Raw genomic sequence first — 19,383 nt, forward strand, 5'->3', positions numbered from 1 at the left:
CTGTCAGCTAAAACTAGCTATGATTTGCACAACCTCCCCCAAACTGGACAACAGATGACTGGAAAAATGTTTCCTTCATATAAAGTACAACACTGAACGTAACAAAAAGCATTTCTTTACATCACGCACCACATTAAACTGCACACTCTGTTTTCTTTAGTCTTCCATTAACCAAGGCTTTATTATTAATTTAAAGAAACACAAAACATTTGAAAATGGTTCCTTTTGTTCTGTCAAAGTAGTCAACTGAAGTACTCTGTGACATAGAAAAAAAAGGTCTAAAATACTTGCTCAAATCACATTTACAGCACAGCAAGCACAAAATAAATATTTACATTAATTTATAAATTTATCTCTAATAAATTATAACCCCATCTCGCACACACATTAAAGTCATAACGAATATAGGTCTGTACAACAGATGCTGTGTGTGTGTGTGTGCCTGTGTGTGTGTCCAGAAGGCTTAACGGTGGCTTGTTTGGCATTTACAGCAACCTCCAACTGCACTGACGAGTTTACAGCAATATAGAAAACACTTTGTTGTGATCACTGGAATGTAAGACTAGCCAATAAGTTCGATATCTGAATCCAATCAGCATGGTTTTTGTCCAAAATACAAAACAAAATGAAAAAACAAACAAACAACCAAAACTCCCGGAGCTCCAGTGTGTGATTTTTATGTGACTGATTTCAAAACATTTATGTTTAGATGAAACAAAACTTGCCCCAAACATTATTGATGACCAACCATTACATGCAGAAAACAACTTGTTAATGTGTGGGGAGGGAGCAAAGGTCTAACGTGTTCACTCGTGACATCTTGTCTGCCGGGCTGTTTACTGTAAGTGTGAAAATGTAAAACGTCTGGTTCAGTATTGAACTACTGTCTGTACTTTAACGACTTCTTTGTCAAATCTGTGTCAGCATGCACGTTTCTCCATCTGTTTGCAGAAAAAGAATATGGCACTCTGGCAGTGCTTGACTGCATCTTTCTGGTTTACTCTGTTTGGTGATGTTTGTCCACTAACCCAGGTGCATGACTTGTGTTTCTGAGAGTGGAAGGTGCTCAGCAGCTACACTGCAGGATAAAAAACAAAAACAAAAATCATTCGAAGTCATCGTCATACTCATATTCATCCAAGTCCAGGTTGCAGTGCGGGGTGGGGATCTCAAAGAAGTGTCTCTTTGTCAGACCCAGCTCACTGGAGATGTGCTGCCCTAAAGGGCTCAGCGGATTTTCATACCTAAACAAAAATACACACAGACAAAACACTCAGTGTCATCAGGGAAAAGATACTTTAACACATTTTAAACCGTCACGAAACAGAAGTCAGAAGTAGTCAGACCAGTTTTTCTTTGCTGTCAGGCCTCCTGTTCTTTCAAATTTAGCAATGTGGGATAAAATTCACAGGCAAAGTTTAGAACAGTGAAACTTTGGAAAGAACAGCTGATCAAGCCTCATATTTCCATTCTAAAAACGTCAGAATGCATTCTGACATTGACTGAGGCCAGTCAATTTTCCCCTCCACCTGTTCCTTCTTCACAGCTTCTATACTGGCCTCGACCCATAGAAGTCATTCAAAGTCATTCAAGAATAAAACTGAATTTGACCAACATTTACAGAAACGTTGGAGACATGGTTGATATATATATCTGCCTTCTTTCAGAGAGCTAGATGAAGTTAATGTACCAGGATATCAATATAACAAGCGAGAAATTTGTATTATTTTTCCTTTGATTTAGTTGTAAAGTTTATCAGTTTATTAGCTTTAGGGGTGAGGGTGATTGGATCTTTATTTAGAGAAACAAGTATTCCCATCTAATTCTTAGCAAGAAAGTATATTCCCCAAAAATGTCAAAGTACTTTTTCAGTAACTTGGGTAACAGGAGCACAAGGCATGAACAGAGGTGGAAAAAGTTCATTCCCTTATTTTAAGAGGAAGAAGGATAAAAACAGAAGGTGTCCGGTTCAAAAACAGACTCCCAGGTCCAGGCAGTGGCCACGATCATGACACCCTGCTGGCTGACATTACAATTATCTGCCCTATGCTCAGATCAGTGATGGGACAGGTAGACGCTAGGAGTGGGTTTAGGACTAGACTTTCCCAGAGGAAGAAGAGGAGAACAGCTGAACCCTGGTGGCACCCTCAGTTTCTTACCTGCTCTGGTTAGCAGCCATGCTTTAGATTTAGTCGGTAGTGTTCCTAAAACCGCCACACAACATAGCTGTCAACAGTCTCATTTATCACAAACTCGCTCTCAGGGCGGCATTGAGCCATGACTCCTGAAAACTTAACAACACAGTGCACTCTCACTCATCTTATGACTTTATCTATGCCATCTGTGAATACTTTACAGCACACTTTCACTCTTCACACAGAAAAATGACTTTACTGATAATAATGATGAATTTTAGATTTACATAGTCAAGCTTAAGGTTATGTGCCTGCTGTCCAAAACAACTTTAAGTAATCAGATATATGCTTACTAATAGCCACAGTTCATGTTCCATCTTATGTGAACAGATTACATTAAAGGAACCATCATACAGATGGCATTAATAATACTCAAATAAGGATAAAATAATCAGTAATTGCCTCAAAGGGGAAAAGTTCAAATTAAACTGGAGGCACTACGACTTTCAGCTGCTGTTGTTCAGGCTTGCAAGCAAAATCAATCCCAGTTTTATTCTCATTTTTTGCACCAATGAGAACAAAAAAAACATCCAATTGCAAACAAGGAGGCTAAAGCTACCATATTCCAATTTATCATATTGCATCAGCTATTCATCATCAAACTTCAGAGACCTCTGGTGCCGTCCTAAATGTAAAAGCATTTTGAATTTGTAAGAAGAAAAGAACTTTTTTTTAAGACTACGAGTGGACATGAAAGTGAATCCTTTTTTCTTTTATCTTTGCTTAAGAAAAACTAAATGTTTGAGAAAAACTGAACCTTGGGTTGTAACTGCTGCCATTTCTGGCAGACCTGTGAGTAACATCACACTTACACATCGTTACACTGGTCATTGCCTGCCTCCTCGGTTACCAGTATGTCGTACTCCTCTGCAGCATATTTCTCCCAGTTTGACAGCTCCTGTCCGTCCGTCTCCACGTCCTTAAAAACACGACAAGTTACATGATCCACTGGCAGGAAAACGAGACACGATGCTGTGTCAAATGTGGTGGCATCCAGTCAGAATTCAATCTTGCTCACCCTTATGACAGAGAACGGGTCCTTTTGCTCGTGGTCCAGGTACTTCTCGATGTTGAAGAGCGTGTCAAAGAAGATATGAGCCATCTTGCACCTCTTAAGATCCCGCAGAGTGATCTTACCTGGACGACAAAAATCAGCTACTTCAAATGGAACATTTATGTTTATGATATTAGGTAACTTGTATCTGTCTATATGAGGTTTAGCCTAGGAAGTAGTACTGGTAACCCAGCTACAACATCTACTAAGTCTTTTTACGGTTTGCCTCATCTTGGGGCGGAGGGAGGGATGGGTGTGGTGTTTTGTCCGGAGATTAAAACAGAGTATGGCTTTGGTGACAATATTTCAAACTCTGGCTGCAAATAACGATTTCCCTACTGCTTATTTGGACAATAAATACTTTAAAAGGTAAACTATACTTAATGTTTACTTTCCTGTTTGATTATATTAAATTAAGAAAGAAGAAATCTGAAAACAAAACTTTTTTTAAAAAAAACAATTCAGGTCATAAACTTAATTTCACCTAAGTAAGCTGTGCTGCTTGGTGACTTAAACAAAGTGATGGAGCGAATTTCTATCACACTGTGGATAACACCAGCAGCTGTCTCTCATCTATCAGTGTCCCCTCAGATAATGATCAATGACCTGGCTTCAAAATGTGTGTGCACGCATGCCACTGTGATTGTGGCATGCGTGCAAACTACAATGTGAATGTCTGAGTGTGTATTAATGTAAAACAGGTCTGACCTTCGACCTCAGGCTTGACAAGGTCAAGCATTTGGCAGAGGCAGTCCTCAAAGGGCAGCGGCTCAATAGCCATGGCCTCCAGCTTCTGGCACTGCTCCTCGTAGAAGTACTCCAGCTCATACATGCTGAGCACCCCGTCCCCATCCAGGTCCATACAGCGGAACCAGTACTCTATGCTAATCAGACATAGATAACGTGAAAGAGGAGGGGCCAGACATGAGCGCAGATGAAACCTCTAAGCAAAAGGATGACGCAATCAGTGTGGCTGAGTGTCAAGATACCTGGTGTCAGTCTTCTTGTCTTCCTCAGAGATGAGGAACCAGACGAAATCAGCGTAACTCAGCCGCCCCTCCTTATACACTCGTCTGTCCCTGACGGAAAACACACAAAACTAGTATTAAAGCTGGCAGTGGAGACTAGATAAGACTTTCATCTTTTTAAACTTGATTACATTTACCTTGTTACTGTTCCTGAGAATATTCTCTCAATCATCTTCTGTGAAATGGCTGGAAAACAAATACACAAAGGGGTCACTTCCAATCCACTGTGTTTGGAAGAAATATCTCTTTTCCCTCTTAGGCAACAGCTCCTTCAGTTACTATACAACTTTTTCACAACACATGTAATCCATTCTCACAGTCTGTAAATCCAGACTGGCTAGTGCAGCTCTTTTTTAGCTTGACAATGCTATAAATCCTCTGGTCATCATTTCGACTGTACGGTGTTAGAAATTGTGCCAGACTTGGCGTCATTGGAATCGAGTATATATGCTGCTCTCTTATTGATCTCGTGTCTCATTTCCCCTGCTTCACTCACAGACCATCAACCAAGAACATGTGGTGTGGAGTGTGTGGGGAGGAAGTGTCAAAGACAAATCTTTTTTTCCTGGCTGTGTGTTTGTTTTGTGAGGAGTAAGCCCGGACGGACCCAATAACATTTACAAATGCCTTTTTTTGTTCTATGTAGTTTCAGCCTACTGACTGTGCTGCCACTGGCAGCAAGACTTAAGCAGAGTTCATTTGGTTCTGATGAGGCTGAGCACTCCTCTTCTATCTTCTGTATGCATTTTTACAAAATACATGTTGATGGGACATAAAGAAAAAACTATATTGACCAAACTAATGATTTAAAAAAGGCAGGGGTGTGTTTGTGCACCTTGGTCATTGTGTCCTGCTAAGTCCTTCTGGTCTATGTAGAGGTCGTGATCGGTGTCCAGCTCCCAGAACTTGCAGTAAATAACATAGAAATGTTCGTAGGAGAAGAACTCTGTCAGCTGGTTCACATCCTCTTCTTGCTCCAGCAGCGCCACGTTCTACCCAGCAGAAAGTAGAAAAATCTCTCATTATGATTATAGACCAGTTACTATTGAAAATGATTCTTTTAACAGTTTATAAAGTCCCATCCCCCAAAAATTGAAGTTAATATGCATTTCCATATTGATGTGATTTCATTATTATTTTTTGAAAAGAGAAAAAAAACATATTAGATGTTTTAGAGTCCAAAAAAATTGAGAGAAATGGTTATTATACATCTGTTTAAATTAAAAAAAAAAAAATGCAGAGTATGTGAATAAATACCTGGAGAAAGTTACTCTTCCTGAGCTCAGAACATGTTATTTTCCCCGTCCATGACCGGTTCACATTGTAAAATACCCTCTGAATCACCTGAAAAACAATGGACAGTCTTATCTTTGAGATAATGCCATTTCCGTGTTTCACTACAAAGTGCAGTGGTGTATAATTAAGGCATACCGTTGTGATGTATCGCGAGTGAAAGTCTGGTGCCTCTTTTAGAAAGGCCAGGCCCGGGTGTGAGTTCACTACATCCTGGGAACATAAAGAACAAACCAGCTCACTTTGATGTTACTCTGCTTGATTTATAAAGCCAAACAAAAACAAAATAAACAAACAACCAAGCGATAAAGATCACCCCGATGACACGCTATGCCTTCTGCACTAACAAAAAGATACGCTCAGTTAAATTCTGCAGTTATTTCCAGGCACCAGCTAAATGACAGACAACATCTGTCTTTCTTTACAGGTATACAAAGCACATGACTTTCAAAGAAGGAATGAAAATGAACAAAACTGATTCACACATCAGTAGCTGCCAGTGTTTATAGTTTATAAACAGTGCTATGTAAAGAAATTCTCCTTTTTAGGAAATCAGAATTTTCTTTGATTTACAAATTTTTTAAAATTCTCGTCCAACTTGTTTTGGGATGAGCTTGAGCCCTTTTTAACTGACAACAAAGTGTTAGGAAGGCCAAAAAGAATATGTTTACTGAGTGACCTTCTCTCCTTTCTAACGCCATAAAGTCACAGTGAGGGTGCTGCATTTCAAGTGAACACTGCAGCTATATTCTTGCCGTGAAACTCCCTCATGTCGCTTCTTTATTCTACTCCCCATCTTTCTACTGGAGGAAAGAATTGTTGACATAAATGTGAAGGCGGCAATGAAATTAAAAGGCCTTATTTTCAGGGCAGTCGTCGTGCCTCTTTGACTCTTACTGTGAGAAATTAAATCATAGAGAAACACATAAATCACAGGGCACAGGAAACAGGCGGGGACAGTCAAATCTACTCCACTGCAATCCGCCTTTCATTCATCAAAACAGTCAAAGGCGATTCGCTGAGTGGAACCACACAAATTAAACGGCGTGAGCCACAAGGCATCTCTGGTTGTATGCTAACGGGCGTTCAGCTCAGATCGCCACTTCTGCCAGCATGAAAATGAATCAGGTGTAGGGTGGGGCGTGTGTGGCACACCAACAGCTTGTCAGCTGGGATGCGAATACAAATAGCCGCCACAGCAGGTCCACATGGTAAGAATTTCCAAACAGTCAATTAAACCTCTCTTTTGAGGACAATAAATGAACCATAAGTCCAGGTTTTTGTGACTATTTTAGTACCATAATGCATTTATAACATGAGCCACATTTTCATCTCTATCAGGAGACTCTTCTCTCATAACACTATATTCCAAGCTTACAGTAAGGTGGCTGAATTAGTCCTCCGCCACATGAAAAAGCACAGTCTCAGCAGGGCAGTCTAAAAACATACGTCCAGTTTGCACCACCCAAGCCAATGCTATTTTGCCATCCCACACTGCCAAATCCAGCCCTCTCCCTGGGTGTGCTACAGCCAGTACCTGCAGGAATGGAATAAAGTCATCTTGTTCCAGGTAATTACAGCCAGGCTTGGCCAAGAGGTGCACAAATTTAGAAGCGTCATCATGACAGGTCAGCAGAGTTCTGGAGGAGAAAAGAGAGAACAGATGGTTACAAGGTTACTCCCACTTTGGCTGTTAAGTTGCCTCTGTCTGTTTTATCATTCCTTCAAAAGCATAAGTTTGACAATGTTGTACTAAAAAGTGCTTATGTGAAAGTATAATACATTCTGAAATTAAGATTCTGTATCGCTGCTGGGTGATTATAAGCATGGAGTGTTATGGTAGCAACTCAAAAATAATGGGAGTGTCTGTTGTGGCCTCTTCTAAGAATGGCTCAGTCATGAGCTAAAGTCAAAGGGCAAGTCTGTCCAGTTCTCTGGAGGCTTAAGATATTAATACAAGAGCATGCCTATTGCACACAACCACATTCAGTGCAAATCACCAGTATAAAAGCCCCTTGGTATTCCTTTCAGTTTCATGTAGAAAGACACTGAAAGGATGTTTTCATTTATACACTGTATGTATACAGAGCGTCTTTCCCCTTGTGATGTTTATGAGGGCAAAGATTTTTGTTTAGGAATGAAAAGGAAAATGCAATAACAGCAGAGATAATAGCAGTGTATGTTATTCCCAGCGAGTGGTCATCATTGTTCAAAGGAGATTGTTTAAGTCATTTGGCTGTGAGTGAATGCACCAGTGGTCTAGTGACAATAAGAGAAGCTATTGTCTTACTTTCTCCACATAGCCACAAACTTGTGAACGGACACGAAGCCCGTCCTGTCGCCTCCAGCTGAGCAGAACAATGGCACTTTCCAGTAGAGGGGACACTCACAGGCCTATGGAGACAAGGTGGCAGAAGAAACGGGGTAGTGTGTGATCAGGATTTAGAGAAGATAGAGGAGAAAGATTAAATAGAAATGCAAACTCCACAAAACACATGTGACCATTAATGCAGAAATGAATAGTGAAAAGACATCAGAATCAGAATGAGTGTTTCACGGTTTAAAGACTTCCCAGAGGAAACCTAGCTGTCATTGCTCTCTTTACTCAGGTTCCCCTCTGACCATCACCAACCTTCTTCAAGGTCACGGAAATAATATTTTTCCAGGAGGTTTTAAACATCAGCAAACATTCGTACAGTCAGGAGCTAAATGGCACTAATGAAAATAATTTGCTGTGTGGCAGCTCCATGCTACAAATTATCTACTCACCTTGGCAACCTGCCCCATATCCTCAATGGTGGCTCTTTCATTTGGGAATTGGGAAAATATTTTCTCAATTTTGGAAATGAGGCCGTCAATGTTAAGGTTGGCTTGGGGACGGCCCTGTGGGAAGTAAAACTTGGGAATGCTTTCACTCAGTGCTGTGGTGACTGGCTCCTCCGTCCTCACCTGAGCCTGGGATGAACACAGAGAAACAAGCAGTTAGCGGCTGATGCTAGCAAAGGCTAAGACCACTCAGCTCAAGTATTCCAGCATGAGCTCGAGGCTCGTCTGAACACAAACTCTACACATTGCTGGCATTCATGTAACTATACCTCTCAGCAGCCCAAAGGCCATCAGGGAAGAGTTGTGACTACTCAGCAATCACAATTATTCATGTGACTGACATTTTGCTCCAATACAAATTCACTAAAAGATAAATAATATCTACCAGTGTTTGTAACTTATAATCATTTATTTATGAAACAGTGTCAAAAGGATTTAAGAATTTAGGGCTTTAGACTGGATATAGAAATCTGCAGATAGTAGAAGTCTATAGTCATGATGTGGACAACTTGTGCTACATTAGTCAAATGATTGGTCTAAAGGGTGTTTTGTTTGAAATCTTAATGGAGAATGAGCAGTTTGTACTGAATAATGATTACAGGCTACCTGTGGCCAACTACAATAGGGTATTATACTAAATTTAGTCTTGCAATCTTTGTGCACTGTGATTCAGATGTAAACATGGTGACTTAAAACAACAAGTGTGTTTTAATAAGTCATTTTAAAACTGCTCTACTTTTGTTTCCACTTAAGGAAAACACAGAATTTCAAGATTTTATCTTAAATGTTAGGATCCATGTAAAGAGAAGTGAAAAAAATAATTGCAAGATTTTACTACAAGCTTCCTAATAAATGCATGTAAATGGAGAGGCACACTATCAAACATGGTTCATGGCAGATGTTATGGATGGCTCTTTCAAGTACCCAAGTAAATCACGAGTGACAGTGTTATCACTTAAACGAGTGCTGTTCGTCTACGGCCACTATGGTTGTCTTTAGTGGAGGGAAACACAGCTGAGGAACTAAATGAGTTTCGGACTGCAATGTTATGAATGTGTGCCTCAAAAGGAGAGCAACAGCTTTTTAAAAACAGAAAAATGAAAGCCTGCCTTTTTTATTTGTTTTTGTTTTAGCTGTGGGTATTTTTCTTCTTTATTATTGACTGTGATCTATTTTATTCTGTTCTACGAAGCACTTTAGAGTTATGTCTTGAAAAAAATGTTATACAAATAAAGTTTATTTGTTTTATTGGCAGGATATTATAGGCAAGAAACAAAACTGAAACAGGATTAAGTCAGGGATATACTCTGAACACAGCAGAGGCTAGTGGCTTGAAATGAATGTATTCACCTTCGATGCTTGTGTTTGTGCAGTTTCCTAAGTGATATAAAAACCTGCCTTTATGTTGGAGCCTGCATACGTCTGTGTCTGTTATTATTACTATGATCCCAGGCAGAAAACATCATTTTTTATTGTCAGAGCTTGGTTGCTTGTGCTGTATAATATTATTTTGTTCATTTATGCTTTGTTTAACCATGAAAACATGTGTTTCCTGACTATGGAAAATAACATATTCTCTATTCTAACAATGGAGACATAATATTATGTCCAGGAATATCACAGTGAATCCAACTGACCACACCAACAGAGCATAGGTGGCATATTAGGAAGATATCAAACTCACTGATAAAAATGACCACTGTGTCACTCACACGGTGCTATGAGCCTTACACATAAAAAGACAACGCGCTCAGTGCCAAATGAGTTGTTATGCTGCACTTATCACTATGCAGACTTTAAAAGACGTACAAATTACCTTGTAAAATCATCACTAGGAACTTGAATGACTGTGTAAACATTAGACTACTTCTTATTGTTGCTATTTTATTGCCATTTTATTATTGTTGTAATTTTAATGTTTGTTTGAAACAGGTCTCTCTTGTAAATGAGACAGTGAGTCTCAATGGGACTACCTGTATAAATAAAGGTTACATTTAAAAAACAAAACAAAAACCCAGTTACTAAATACAGCCTGAGCAGACTATACTTTGCTCTCAATCGTCATTCTCAAAGACTATTCAAATGAGTCAACAATGCTCTAACCGAATCATTTTGTGAGGCCTCTAATAACTACATAAACACACCCACACTTTGCTCAGTTAAGACACCAAAAATAACATCTTGCTGTTTCTTTTGGTCAAACATGTATTCTACCCAAAGTTTATTAGACTAAGTCTCCATGTAACATCATGACTGTAACAATAAAACATTCAACAATAGCTTAGAAAGGCCTTAAATTACAGATCTAAACATAACAGGATGGTAAATCTTTCCTTGCCAGCTTCTACTTATATGACTGTTAGTACTGTCTGAAAATGTTTTGTTGTACTCTAATAAATGATGAATGCTGCTGATCCTCCGCTCTTGTCAACTGTGTTGGTGTGAGCCATGGCTATAAAAGGACATAAACATCTCCCGTTGCCCTGCCCCGCACTGTCCCCTCTTTCTCTCACTTCATGCTAACCGCTAGCAAAGCTCTTGAGCACAACTGCTAAGCCACATGACATTTTACATATTCCCCATGATGTGGTCTGAAAGAGGACAGAGAGGCAGCTGTGCATAACATACCACAAAAGATGAAACACCATCCAGTACGCTTAAATTTCCTACATCTCCGTACAAATGAAGAATACCTTCATTAACAAAAAGAAGAACTGATTGCACAACAATATTTCACATGACACAGCTGTGCGTGAAAGCAAAGTTTACAATATGCCCAGAAAAAGACTTAACTACTACTTTGCCTTTATTTGCCTAATCCGTTATTGTACTTTAATTAGTAATTGTGCTACAGTGACATCTGAATACCAAGAAAGTAAGCCCATAAATACCAGTCAACATTAATAGACCTGTCCCCTCACTGAAAGGCCAGCAAAGCCTGTTTGACACAGCATACACTCACAAAAACACCTGCCTGTCCTTGCTGGAAGGCTCTCAGCCTCTTCTTAAACCGAGAGGGCAGAACAAAGTCACATCCACGTGCCAGCAGAGCCAGCTCCTTCCTCAGGTCAGGGTCCTGACGCAGGGATAGCTCCTTCATCCTCATCCTCGCTCCACACAGGACGAGGAACACATAAACATAAACAACACTCAATCCAGCGTTATCCCCTTGACCATGCAGTCACCACTGTAAGTTAAAAGGCAGTGGAAGCAGTGAAGCTTCTCTGTGCGTATGTCCCTGTGGTTGTCCTCCGTTTGAGTGAGAGCCACTTAATGCATGAGAGCAGCTGCTACTGTGACTCTCTCTCCCATTCCAGATCTGGTCTCACAATTTCAGCTCAGCCTGCTGCTCTGTCCCAGCCTCTACCCAACATGCACACGCACACACACAGACGCAGCAGTGTCAGGGAGCCCTTGCCTCAAAGCTGCTGGGGAGATAAGGAAGAACTGGGTGCATGTGTGTGGGAGTCACCTAGTGTATGTGTGGGATGGGAGGGGGTTCAATGGATCTGCCCTTTCCAGTTTGCATTCCTGAGTCCTCATTGAAGGTTATGTAAAGAGACAGACCTGTTGTTGCAGCTAGCAGTCGCCAGAGTTCAACTACAGGATGGATCTCCATATGACAATGTCACACTGTTCAAGCTAAATGGTTTTCCTTCTGAAAGCTTCCACAAAACAAAAAACTTGGGAAACTGACCCCCTTATTCTTTAAAAGGCATCAGGGTGCTAATGAGAAAATTCAGAATAAACCCCTGAAGTGATGGAATATAATGAAAGCTGCATATTACTTCTACTGTCACTAAATTTGCCTCCAAGCATAGATCACAAAAAGAGATTGAGCCAGAACAAGCTACTGATGCATGGGTATGTAAAGTAAATAAGAAGGGTATTTACTATTTAATGACAGAAAACAAGGGTCCACTCATCAGATCATATCTAGACAGCCATACATTTTCCCCATACGTTCTGCATGCTGTCTTCTGGTGGTTTTTGTTTTGCCTTCCCTTCGCAAGCTTAGGCTGCCAGCCATTCCACATCTTATTATAGTTGATGGGCAACAGAGCGAGGCAACGGGACATGCCAAATTCAAAGACTGATGACCGAACCAGTCCGTGCCTATTAAAAGCACCACCAAGCACTGTTTGGGCAATCCAAGAAACTAGATCTGGAAAAACATGAGTGTATCTTTAGTCCTCAAACAAACATCTACTTCCGATTGCTGTTATCCTGAAATGACAGCAATTACATCAATTCTCCATAAACGCACTGATCTAACAGCTGTAGAGTTGCGTTGACTGCAGAGATTGTAGACAGGGCAAAGCCCAACGCCTAAACACCTTCTCATGCAAGTAGCTAATCAAACAGAAATGTCATAGAAATGTCCGCATCAGAAGACTATGTAAATAAACCTGTATCTGTTAATGGCATTGTCCATAGAAACTAAAAGCACACCCACTGTATTTTTAGATGACAGGACTCCACAGTTTTCTACTGGTTTCTGCTCAGTCCCAGTCCCTGGCGTCTTCCCTACAGGATGCTGCTGCTGCTTGATAAGCTGTTTGTATACATTCATTTCACATCAGCTGCCTTTTGCTGATGCTCTCAATACAAATGAAACGTAGAAAGGAAAGCACAACCAAAAGAAACAAAACAAAAACACTCCAACAAACCCTTGACCAGATTCAAGCTTGAACTCTCATCTACTGTTCAGTCTATTTTTGCATAAGCAAACAAAATGTGAAGTCTGTTCCATAAACAGAGCCATCACGACACAGCAGGGATAACAATGTGTTGTTTTACACATGTAAAAATAACCCCATGGGTGTGAGAAGTGATGGTGCACAGGTTCTGTATAAAGTTTGTGCTTTTTAATTAACTAGATAAGACGAGCTCCAGCAGGCGCTATAACAAACTAAATCATCTTAGGGCCACTCCAGGAAAGTTGTCTGAACAGCACCTTGAGAGGCAACTATCTTACAGACAAGCTGCTAAACATCCCCGGGCTGATGGGTCACTTAGTAAACAGAAAAGCAGGAAAACTCAAGCTGACCCCATAATGTGTCCAATCTCTAAACTGTGAAATCTGATTTGTACACAACAATATGTTAAGTCATGTTGACTTAACCGAATTACAGATGAGATTATGAAACACACTGTTCACTGTTAGAGACCTCTGGCAGATCTACGTGTTAGCATTTCAAGCACTCAGATGGCAAGATGAAGGTGGATTTTAGATGGGCTTCAGCAGACTCATACTCTACAACTATGATATTCAAGAGACCAAACCCACCAATCCTATCTGACAGTGACATGATTTCTACATCCAATCAGTGGCGACTTAAACCATCACAACCCTTTGGTAGAGCCACAGCTTGTTCACAGAATGAGAACAAAGCCAGTGTTGCAGTGAAATCCAGAAAGCTCTAACTCAAATCCCCACAACTGGGATTTGAGTTAGACCATCTATGATGGGGATTTGGGATACATGTGAATATTTGTCAGACATTCAACTGAGTAACTGATAACACAGTGGTCACAGACAGAACATGATGTGAGTAACAAATGTCATAGCAGTCTAACCTAGATATTTGAATGAAAATCAATGTAACCAATATGAACAAGAAGTAGAGCAAAGGAAGAAGCTGTAGCTGAGACACAGGCACACCGGTACTTGTATAACAGCACTGCAGTCTGTTTGTTTAAAGATTAGGCTGTAAAGGAAGTTTGTAAAGTTTTTTTCTTCTATTGGCACCATAAGATATTTAAGCAGGATGATAAAATGTTGATGTACCGTACTTTTTTGACATTAATGGCATAACTAGGTAATAGGAATTAATATGTCAAACAATTACACTTTTTATCAAGATATTCAAATCTCATGAAAGTAGGAGATGCCACCACTGAAGAAATATGCTTTCAATGCATCCTGTAGTTTTACAGAAAGCTCACAGTACTAGTTAAAAACAACATTTGCTATTGTACAACGTTGACGCACAAATGACTGAGACTCCAAAATAATAGCACTTGCGGGAAACACTTTAACACCTGGTGCTCTCTGACAGGTCAGACAACTGATAACGTGACCCCAGACCCCCTGCTTCAAATAGCTTCTATGTTGCTGAGTGCAACCAAGCATGTTTTAAAAAGATGTCTTAAGAAATGCACGATATACCAAATGCAGATGCGGAGAACAGAAAAAAAAGTGAAACCCTCAAATGCAATGTGCTCTCACTGCCCTATATTTCAATAACTCACTGTTTGACCAATTGGACTCCTAACACTGAAGTGATTTTACGTGTTGAGCTACACAGCAGCTCTGAAAGCCAAGCATTCACGGGAGAGCTGATATTTACTGTACATAGTGTAAATAAAAGACCTGCGACTACATATCCTGACAATGAGCAGCATCTAATGGAAGCAGTTTCAAAGGAAATTACGCAGAAGATGAATGTGCTGCCACACCTCATCTCACTGGCAGAGTTCTGGGTATCCAATGCCAGCACAAGGGAACCAAGGCTATCTATATCAGTGTCTGATGTCAAAGTCAGACCAGCTGTTCCAGGCTGCATCAGTGTGACATAAATCGAATTTTTTAGTAATCCTTTGAAGAATGCATCTGTATGCAGGAATTCATTTTGTTGTCTTAAAATAGAAGTATTGCATTTATTCACCCTCACAATCCCTCTAATATTGAGTGACACAGTGTGGCCACATGCCATGACACATCACAGCAGAATATACAAACTGCCCAGCAGTTGCCTTATAACTGATTGATCAGCGGAGAGAGGGCATTAGCGGGCAAATTTCACAGTGGTGTGTGAGAGTGCGTGTGTGTATGTATGCAAATATCCAAAAGTTTAGATTCAACCCTCCAACTGTTCAAATGATTAAGGCTCAAGATAAAGAACAGAAACAAAGAAAGCCCCTGATAGACAGTTAAAGATAATCGATTACTCTAGTTTCAAAGAGTGACTCTACAATCCACACTTCCTCTTGTGGTCAGGCTATTAAATAATCAACTATAGCTATGAAGAATGAGGTTTTACCTCAACCCCAAAATTTATAATAGATAAAACTGATGGACATTTAATTAGTTAATTTCATTTTATTGTCCTCTATTGAAATACGCTGTTTATCTGTGCCTATAAGGCTGTGCAGTAAGTTGTAAGACCATAGTTAAGCATAGTTATTTATTTTATAACATACTACCACTAGTGCTACAACTGGTCCTGCTAGTCATGTTTCTAATATATAAACATGTAAGTTGAAACAAACATTAGATCTCATTCTCCTGCTCTGTTATTTTACATGTCTACTTGAAGATCTCCTCATGCACCTCTTTAGCATGTCACTAACATGTAGGAGGTGGGGTCCTGAGGACCGTATGCCTCCAGCTGTCTCAGGCTGTCTCACTGTCATCACATGCACTAATGTCCACAATCTATCACTACTCTAGGCTTTCACGTTGCACTTCTCATCCTAACAGATTATGAGTCCTTGAGCAGATATACAAAATATTTACGGGCAGCTAACTATTTTGTGTAGATTGTTTTTAGGCCATAATCTAAACAATCCAAAGCAAAGCACCTTGGACCCAGCACAGTAAGAAGTACAGCACACAGACTGAAAGAAGTAACCAGAGCGCCAGGGACAGGCTAGGTTCAGACACTCCCACTTCTCATACCACACTAATTCATGGGTGAGGCCTGAACATTTGGAAAGTATTTGACTAATAATCACTACATACGCCTACAGACAAGAAGGCTCCACTGTGACTGGGTAGAGTGGACAGCCTCTAAATGTCTTTGATGCTGTAGGTCACTCAGCATCCTCTTGTGGCCAGTGAGAGCAAACAGAGATCCCAGAACATACAAGTAAGGGAAACTTGACAATTAAATCAGTGTTAATACAGAATTTAAAAAAGAATTACAAAAAAAACATTGCAAAGACAGATGTTAAGCAAATATAAGTGAAATCCACACTATGTCCATTTAGAAGTAGCATTAAACGGGACATGTATGCTTTGTATGACAAAGCTCAACTTATGACTAAAACAGAATTTTTTTTTTAGATTGGAAAAAAGTAACTAGGAGGAGGATAACATTAATGTTTACAAACTTTTCATGTGAGATATTTCGATGCTAAAGTAAATTATCAGTGGCAGAAGCCAATGTTTATCTAGTGTGTTGCATCAGTGTTGCACTGGTTAAAAGTTGTTTTAGATCTTGTTTAATAAAGTGTGATGAAGAGGGAAGTTTCTTTTTTCTCCCTTGTTTCCATGTTGCAAAAAGGAAAACTAAACAATAACAACAACAAAAAAGGCCCCAAAAACTCTACCACTTTTGGCTAAATTAGCATTTTTAACACTGACCCAGAATTTCAAGCTCAGACATGTCCTTTTTGCAAGTACATTAAGTTTGTACGTCATTCATTTAACTCACAATAGCATAGCAGTTGTTCGGGTCATTACTGACTGGAAAATCAACAGTTTATGATTTCAGCTAGTTTAATTAATTAGAGTTTAATGAGCCAGATAAACATTATTTGATCCTAAAATGGTCAGAAATAACAAGAAAACCCATAGTTTTCTATCAAATAAGGTGACACATAGAGACTGCATTTCCTGTTCCACATCATACTCGCTTTGCTGCTGCCCCACCAAAAGGCCCATTCTGTGCCACGAAAACCTTGGTTTAAATGTGCAAATATGGATTTAATTTCAGGTTACTGTATGGATTGCACAATACTAAAAAGATATGCAGATAAACTGCCAGTTAAACATACAAATAAGTGCATTAAAACTATAAAGATAAACTTACCAGACTGATAAGCTGTTGTGTAAAAAAATGCCAAGCCAGGATTGCTTTATAGTTGGCTTACCAGAAAGCAAAGAGAGGTTCCCCTTTCGACTTTTAAATACATGTTTACTATCGGTATGCAAAGAGTTTAAAATATTCAAATCATTGTGCAACACACCCTCAAGTACCTCAAGGTGGTTTCAGGAAGAAAAAGAACAGGGTGGCACACCTTGTTTTTCATACTAGTAAATCAAAAACTGTCTGCAGTGTAATGCCTTTAGGATAAAAAACAAACAAAAAAACGGACTAACAGCTGGCACAATGCAGAACTCCTTGTTTAGTGGATCTTAGTATGTTTGTGGATTTTTTCCTGTGGCACCTTAAGACCTTTTGGCTAAATTTTTCAACAATTAGTTAAATGCTTACTAAAAAACATGGAAAATATTTTTTGGAGTTATTGTTCGAATACACAGTTTACCTTCTTTGTGCTGAGAGATCTCCGTAGTACTCTTCCACTTGGTCCAGTCATTCTGGTGTTACTGCTACTTCGGGAAGGCAGGGTACTGGTAGATGGGGTGCCGAAAGGTGTACTTAAGGGAGCAGGCCTCTTCTCTGCCAGGTTCTTCTGTGATGCCACATTGTTGTTTTCATTGAAGCTTAACGAGCTTTTATCAGGAGCGTCCCCAGTACCTAATTCAATAGGCTGTCCACTTTTGATTAGATCAAGATAATTTTTGAGTATTGACTGAGTTGTAGGATCACTCAACCAGTTGAGAAATAGCTCGTCTACTTTCATTTTAAGAACCGGCTGGAGAACTTGTGGTGACGGCATTTTGGGCAATGTCGTCTAAAGCTTCCTCTGATGACCGTACCTGCGAAGAATTAAAAGCATCTTTAAACTCACACCACCAATATCTGCCTCCCACACAACGTCCATAGATGACACGAAACTGTCAGAGCAGCGGCGCTGAGTAGGTCACTGAGCAAAAAAACATGACACGAGCAGTAGCCCTTGCTTTGAGTACAAACCAACACTCACTCATGTTATTGAAATTTAGCGCGAAGCGTCAATGCTTTAGCCCATAGGCGAAAGTGGAAAACCCATATGACTTCAATAATGTTTCCAGCCAATTTTAATCCACCACACGTCAAAAACGGCTGCATAAAGTAAACATTTGAAAAGCTTCTGTTAATTAAACCTATCCTTCTATGGAAGAACGGGGACTACAACAGGTTTAGCTACTATAGCTTTAGCAGCTAGCGCCAACTAGCCAATAAATGCACCCACCTTGCCGTGAATGGACAGCAATGCAAAACACGTTAATATGACTCTACATTTCCTTCATAAGCGATGATACTCAGCGTACGTTCGGCTAACAGTCAAAAATAAAAGCACCATCGAAAATCCGGTGACATTCATTTCACTGGGAGAAAACACAGCAGACAGGAACAACTTTTCAGGCTCTCGTTCCCCTGGTAACCACACAGCGTTATCGCGAGATCGTCCACTCTCCGCGGAGTCAGTAAGCACTTGAGCTGACGCACACCTGTTAAAATTTAGAAGTGTGGAAGTATTTCTCATATAATGGTTCTATTTCCCCCGCTACATAAGCCTATTCTAACACTGTAGTATTCTCATTTATAAGTAACAACAAAAGCCTTACTGCCAAGTCTGTCTCAGTAAGTATTAGAAGTGTTTTCAAAGAAACTAGGCCGTAGCCCGTCGACTTGGACTTATTAACGTCCAATGATTTCATCTCCTAAGTTTAATAAGTTCATTTTTATGACTGTAGTATGTAGTATTATAGTGATAAAAAATATATAAGCATGTAATATAATACATAGTAAGTTTACGATATATTGTGGATTAGTATAAATTGTATGAGGTTGCTATTATTGCTTGTGCATCTTGAGACACTAATTTAATACAGGCGTTCATTCAGTCTTTTTCTCATTTAACCTGTACATCTACATTCCCTTTGATAATGTATGTTGATGATATGTATTGATATGTTTGTATGATGTCCAGCGAGAGCTGTTCATCAGTGCACTACTCATTTCCATGAAACTAGTCCTGTGTGTCCAGTTTAGCATCGTACAAACCTGATTCCGACTGTGCATGAATAACAATGATGCATGTGTGTCCAATTTCACTCTGTCTACTCAAAGCAGCTGGACTGAGCACCTGC

General features: G+C 39.8%; 1 protein-coding gene across 2 annotated transcripts; it reads right to left on the reverse strand.

The window, feature by feature from the left end:
• Positions 1 to 183: 183 nt before the first annotated feature.
• ppp2r3b (protein phosphatase 2, regulatory subunit B'', beta) lies at positions 184 to 18,654 on the reverse strand. 2 transcript variants are annotated; one of them, XM_085374170.1, is made up of 14 exons: positions 18,483 to 18,654; positions 17,673 to 18,066; positions 8,340 to 8,525; positions 7,861 to 7,964; positions 7,108 to 7,210; positions 5,709 to 5,783; positions 5,535 to 5,621; positions 5,113 to 5,269; positions 4,415 to 4,463; positions 4,239 to 4,328; positions 3,958 to 4,133; positions 3,214 to 3,332; positions 3,008 to 3,114; positions 184 to 1,244 (listed from the first exon to the last, which is right to left on the reverse strand). In XM_085374170.1, exons 2-14 carry the CDS (start codon positions 18,024 to 18,026, stop codon positions 1,106 to 1,108), a joined length of 1,746 nt encoding a protein of 581 aa, XP_085230296.1. In that variant the 5' UTR covers positions 18,027 to 18,066; positions 18,483 to 18,654; the 3' UTR covers positions 184 to 1,105. The 2 variants fall into 2 exon arrangements, with proteins under 2 accessions (XP_085230296.1, XP_085230297.1); XM_085374171.1 differs by lacking the exons at positions 17,673 to 18,066; positions 18,483 to 18,654 and adding an exon at positions 11,371 to 11,729.
• Between the last annotated feature and the right edge of the window lie 729 nt (positions 18,655 to 19,383).

This window comes from Diplotaxodon limnothrissa, linkage group LG16 (genome assembly GCF_057381915.1).
Source record: "Diplotaxodon limnothrissa isolate DT_005_m linkage group LG16, D_limnothrissa_male_GT1.1, whole genome shotgun sequence".
Classification (NCBI taxonomy): Eukaryota; Metazoa; Chordata; class Actinopteri; order Cichliformes; family Cichlidae; genus Diplotaxodon; species Diplotaxodon limnothrissa.